Source organism: Staurois parvus, unplaced genomic scaffold, assembly GCF_062004578.1.
Source record: "Staurois parvus isolate SC_StPar_1 unplaced genomic scaffold, SC_StPar_1.0 ptg000335l, whole genome shotgun sequence".
NCBI lineage: Eukaryota > Metazoa > Chordata > Amphibia > Anura > Ranidae > Staurois > Staurois parvus.
This window is the reverse complement of record NW_028318131.1, coordinates 1,402,162-1,408,161: the sequence shown is the minus strand read 5'-3', so window position 1 is coordinate 1,408,161 and position 6,000 is coordinate 1,402,162. Positions and strand designations below refer to the sequence as shown.

Genomic DNA, 6,000 nt, shown 5'->3' with positions numbered 1-6,000 from the left:
ACCAGTATAGCTTCTATAGCTGCAGAAATTCCAGTATACACATACACCATAGTTTGTAGAAGTATAAAAAAAACTCACACACACCTATTAATATACACTTATTGGAATTTTTTTTAACCAGACATAATACATTTTGTCCTAAGTTTATGAAGAAATTACATTTTTTTATTGGAGAGATTTTATAACAAAGTAGATTTTTTTTTTTTTAATTTTTGATCCTCTGATTTATATAACAAACAATAACCCCAGCGGTGATCAAATACCACAAAGAAATCTCTATTTGTGCGAAAAAATATGTAATTTGAGTACAGTTTTGCATGACTGCGCACTTGCCAGTCATAAATTAGTGCAGTGCTGAATAGCAAAAAAGTGCCCAGGTCATGAAAGGCCAGAAATTAGAGTTTTGAGAAACACTTAACACTAGCCAACCAATAAAAATCGAGAGAAATCTCAGAACTGATAGTCTTGGCAACAAAAGGAAACTTCATCCATTTAAATTACATTTTATTCAGTGATGTCTCAAGCTGGTCACATGCCAAAAAAATAAACAAACGGATGTTCCTGGCTGCCGAAAAGGGGGCCGAGACATTCAATGTTATCTGGAAGATAACCATTTCTTCAAGTTTCTCCTAAAAGACGAGATCTCCTCGATTCTTCCAAAGAAAGCCTCCCCGAATTGGATGGAGATTAGAAACGGAGCCAGTACATAGCGCTGCGGATACGGTTGTAGTCCGGAAGTTGCTCTACTGGACCTAATAATGAAAAGATTTACAAATTGGATTAGTATTAGTAGAATGTTACTGGAAATAGCCTGTGTTGATATCAGGTTATTAACACATTTGTAGCCTTTTTTTATTTTTTTTTTAGTTTTAGACAAAGTGGATGTAAAAGAGAATTTCCTACATTTTCTTATGCTGCATGCCTTCGCTGGCAAGGAAGACCCTCTCTATTGTGAGCATTATTGCAGAGAAGAGAACAGGAAATCCCAAATGTGACAGTTGTCATAACAGGTATGAGGGTAAATCTTCCTTTGAGGATGCCTGTATGACGGGAGTGACTTTGGGTGGGGGGCCCATGGAACACAGCCCCCTTTGGAGAGGTGGGGAGACCCCTGTCTCAGCTCCCCATATCACTATTATGTGTAAGTCACCCTGTGTCTGTTAGGGGTACAGGGTGAAATGTCCTGCTATTGTGTAGACATGTATAGGTGGGGTGTGAGGGGTTGTTCATTGTTTACTGCCATGTGGTCCAATTGTTCTATTGTGTCTTGCTTGTGAACAAACTATTATGGGATGTATGTGTTTATGTGTATTGGCTTGGTGGGAGGTGTCTGCTGTGTGTCTCGTTACTAAATGTATTTCCCGGCCCTGTGTATATATCTTGTGTCTGTGATAAAATAAAGCAGTCTATTTCCTGTCTATATACAAGTCTGGTGCTGTCTCGTCCTATATGGTCAGCGGTGGTGTCCGTGGATCTGTGTTCAGACAGGGGAGCGGGAGTCTAACGTAAATACCCTAGTGCAGTGTCCGGTTCCGTTACAGCCTGCACCGGTGACAACTGTAGGAAGAGATTTTTAGTTTTCTGTCTGCGCTGGAGACTTACCCCTTGGTTCACATATATTATTATTATACAGTATTTATATAGCGCCAAAGGGTATGCTCAGCGCTGTACAGTAGCAAGGGGGACATAACATGAGACAAGACAGTAACAATACACTACACAAGAGGTTCGAGGGCCCTGCTCTTTCGAGCTTACAATCTAGGAGGGAGGGGAAGGTGGCACAGGAGGAGATGGCTGTGGGGGATGGAGTGGTGGGAGGAGTGGAGGTGGTTAGTTGTTAGGTGAGGTCGGGTGTTAGGTGAGGTTGGGGTAGGCTTCCCTGAAGAGGAGGGTTTTCAGGGTGCGCCTGAAGGTGAGGAGGGTAGGTGACAGTCTAATGGATTGGGGTAGGGAGTTCCAGAGGATGGGGAAGTCCTGGAGAAGTCCTGCAATCGGGTGTGGGAGGAGGAGACCAGGGAGCTAGAGAGCAGGAGGTCCTGTGAGGAGCGGAGGGCATGGGTAGGGTAGTATCTGGGTATCAGGTCAGTTATGTAGTTCGGGGCGGCATTGTGAATGGCCTTGTAGGTCTGGGTTAGCAGCTTGAACTTGATGCGTTGGGCCAGAGATTGCTTATAAGACACTTGTTAACTTCAAATCCATCTGTAGCCCACTTTTTATTTTATATGCGGCTGTACGGGCACAAGAGCCCATTCATTTGAATGGACTCCCGTGCCCGTGACACGCAGAGAAGTCACTGCACTTCTGAAAACGCAGCCCGCATGAGAACCTCGGTTCCCAGTACATCTGCGTTTTCCAGTGCGGGCGGCGTGCCGTTAGAACTAATGGCACCCGCCCGCGGGTCCGCATTCCTCTGTGCAGGTGGTGCGGCTGTACGGATTTTTGTGCGGATCCGCAGTGGCACCACCCACATAGATGTGAACCTAGCCTTACTACCCAGGATAGACTATAGGAAAAATAAAAAGTGGGCTACAGATGAATTTGAAGTTAGTGTCTTATAAGCAATCTCTGGAGATGTCATGTCTAAAAAAGGCTTCAACAGTACTACAGTGGGGGAACAAGTCAGCCATTTTTAATTTCAAATTTAAAAAATGCAGCATCCAAACCACCTGAGTAACATCAAGCACAGGGGGTTACTGTACATGGAGTTTATTGTATCATTGGTGTACTTTAACTCATACAGATTATGGCTGTTTCTGAATGCAGTGCAATGCTGGTATATAAAATGAATGCTTTGCAACTGGAACAATGGCAGTTTGCAGTGAATGTTATGAGGTGCCGATAGGTGAACCACTAGATAGCAATGGTCTGCTCTGCCTGCACTAAGAGCAATTTGTCAGCTTGGTGTCCCTGGCAAGCCACGCACACGAATGACAAAATTTGATCAACGATCCTAAACAGTATAAGATTAGAGAAAGTGATTTTCTTCCATGTATAAATCACTAATTGATAGTTCCCATGGTAATCAACTCCAAGGCAGGGAAGGATATTGCTGGCTTAGATGGAGAGGTATGGCAAGCTGTGTTGGAACTACTTGTATCCCTTTCACCAACACAATGGCTATCTCAACTTTTTGTCGTACACAGGGCTTATAGAACGCCACAGAAACTACATCAATGGTACCATAGAGAGAGTCCGGACTGTCCCAAAGGTGAAGGATCCCCTGCGGATCTGAAGCACATGCTCTGGAAATGCACTAAATTGGTGCACTATTGGCAAAGTGTTACTACTAGTGGTGCACCGAAATGAAAATTCTGGTGCCGAAACCGAAAATTCAAAATGCACTTGGCCGAAAACCGAAATGCGTAGTTTTGAAAAATTAATAAATATTTTTTGGAAAAAAAAATACATGGATAGAAAAAAAAAAAAAACACAACAACCAACAATATATATTCCATTTTTTTTTGTAAAATTGGAAAGAGGATGCTACGGTGAGTAAATAGATACCCACCATGTCATGCTTTAAAATTGCGCACGCTCGCGGAATGTGGCAAACTACGGTGTATTCAAATTATCCATAGGCATTTACAGGTTAAAATTATCGCTCTGAAATTTGCAGCGATAGCTCACGTGTGATGCGGTCACCATTTACCAATGTGTGTATGTTCCCATTTGCACATGAGCACTTACATTTAAATAATATTTTTTAAAACACTTTTTTTGCTCAACTTTATTGCCATTACAAGGGACAAACAATGTCCCTTGTGATAGCATGGGCCGTGACAGATTCCTTTTAACCTCCCTGGCGGTCTGATTATGTCCATATTTCTGTGCTCAAAGCGGTACATTTTTTTGCATGGAAATATGTATTTTTTTTATTGCAGGCCTGTAATTCTTAGGAATAACTCACTGAAATCTGTCCGAACAAGAGTCTAGTAAACATCCCGGGTATGCTAAAATTTGAAACACGAAATCATAAATTATAAGATGATAAATAATCATAAAAAATAATAATAATATAATAAATTTAATTCAATAATATAATCAAACCAAAAACACTGAAATGTGAAATAGAGCGCCAAGTTCGCACATCGCTGAGCAAAGTCGCAGAATAGTTTTCAGTGTCTGATGAGGAATTTCCCCCACGAATCATTATCACTCAATTCTGCAAGTGGTTCTGATTTACTATCGCTGTTCTCTAGCCGGTCTAAAACCGCGTCTGACCTAAAGGGACGCTTTTTGGACGCCATGGACGTTTCTCAGTTTCCAGGCAGAAAGAACAGTAAAAATGCAGGCAGGGCGCCGGACAAAGCACTCGGGACAAAATGTATGTGGAATGGTTTGATACAGGAATGTTATACTATGTGATTTTAGTGTATTTAGTGAATGTCACTTTTACAACTTTAAAATCTCCCGCCAGTTCCGTCCCCCGTACGTCCCGACGTCACAGGGAACGGAAGACAGATGCTGGCATCGGCCGGAGGACATTGCCGGGGACACTGCAGGAGGGACATCGCGGGAGCGCAGGACAAGGTAAGTGAAGAAGAGATCCCGGAGCAACGCTGCAGTGTATTCCCGAGTGTAGCTCAGGGTTACCGCTTGTGGTGCTGAAACTTTACCCCGAGCTACACCCGGGAATACCGCCAGGGAGGTTAAGGAGAGATCTGGGGTCTATATGGGCTCCCCTTTCCACTGCCTGTAAAAGGGATCCAGAGGCTAGGAATAGGATCGCTTGATCAGCTGACAATGGATCAACCATGATCCTGGTATAACTACCTCAATACAACCCTGTATATATGGTGGTAATGAACTGGGTAAATTTCACATTATAAAAAAGTAACACCACCACTTTAACCACCCAAACTAAAGTTTGAATGGACTGACCTTTGAGACGAAAGTCCTAACACACAGGCAGTCCCAACCCCGAGAACCATTTTGCTTAAAAAAAAAAATAAATAAAAAAAAAAGGAGAAGAAAGAAAAAAAGCTTGAACTTAAAAAGCACCTACCAACTGCAGCTACGGCAGGACACTTGTCATATATGTACTTTGAGAAGACATCCCTCAATGTTTTAGCATTGATGGCCTGTCAAGAGAAAAAACAAAAAAGTTCAGCATTACACACAGACAGACCAAAAAAAACAAAAAAAAAAACAATTTTTTTTTCTTAGTACACACAGGCAGTGGAAGAGGGACACAGGTAATGCTTTTGTCACATCTGTCCTAAGCCTGGTAATTTTATTTTTTTCAAAGCATTTAAAGCAGGGGTGCTCAACCCTTTGAAGAGAGAGGGCCACAATGAAATTAAATGGTTAAGAAATTCACATTTATTTTGAACAGCGTAATGAACATTTTTCTTCTGCAGGAGGGAGAGGAGGAGGAGAAGCTGGCTTTCAGCAGTTGCAAGAGGAAAATGGAGAGGATCAGTTCCAGTATATGTCCCCCAACCCCCCACCCCTGCTGTCCAAGTGTAAAACAGAATGTGATACGACAGAGGCCACAGAGGCCCCCTGGAGCATGGGGGGCAGGGTCGCCATTGCAACCCCTGACGCTACACCTGTGGTTGGGGAGGTAAACACGTCAACTATGGGGTTTTACAGCCCCCCCATCCCTCCCTACAAGGCCGCTTTCACACTCAAGCAGTGCGGTTTACCCGAACTGCAGGTGCAGCACAGCACATCTGCGGTTTTCCAGCAGGTTAGTGGCGCTTTGCCATAGACTTCCATTATATCTTGTTGGTGTGGTGCACTTTCTGAAAGCACACCAAAACGCCTACATTCAAGAGATTTGGTGTGCCTTCAGAAATCGCACCAAAACGGCAGAATATAATAGAAGTCTTTGGCTCAGTGCAGCTAGCCCGCAGGAATACTGCAGGTACACTATGCTGCACCCGCGGATCAGCGTGAAAGCATCCTAATAGTTGTTAGCCCCTTTTATAAGTGCTAATATGTCCATTGCAAAAGCATAGTGTATGTGTTGTTTAATACACAGACTTTTTTTTCAAG

At 43.0% G+C, this 6,000-nt stretch overlaps 1 protein-coding gene across 1 annotated transcript in view; it reads right to left on the bottom strand.

Moving 5' to 3' along the window:
* Window positions 1-487: 487 nt before the first annotated feature.
* Window positions 488-6,000, bottom strand: part of UQCRC1 (ubiquinol-cytochrome c reductase core protein 1) — a 32,650-nt gene continuing 27,137 nt past the window's right edge. Inside the window, exons 12-13 of the mRNA XM_089684076.1 lie at window positions 5,006-5,081; window positions 488-752 (exon numbers count right to left, since the gene is read on the bottom strand). Of these exons, the coding sequence (XP_089540202.1) occupies window positions 688-752; window positions 5,006-5,081 (141 nt within the window). The 3' untranslated portion in view covers window positions 488-687. The remainder of the gene's footprint in view (window positions 753-5,005; window positions 5,082-6,000) is intronic.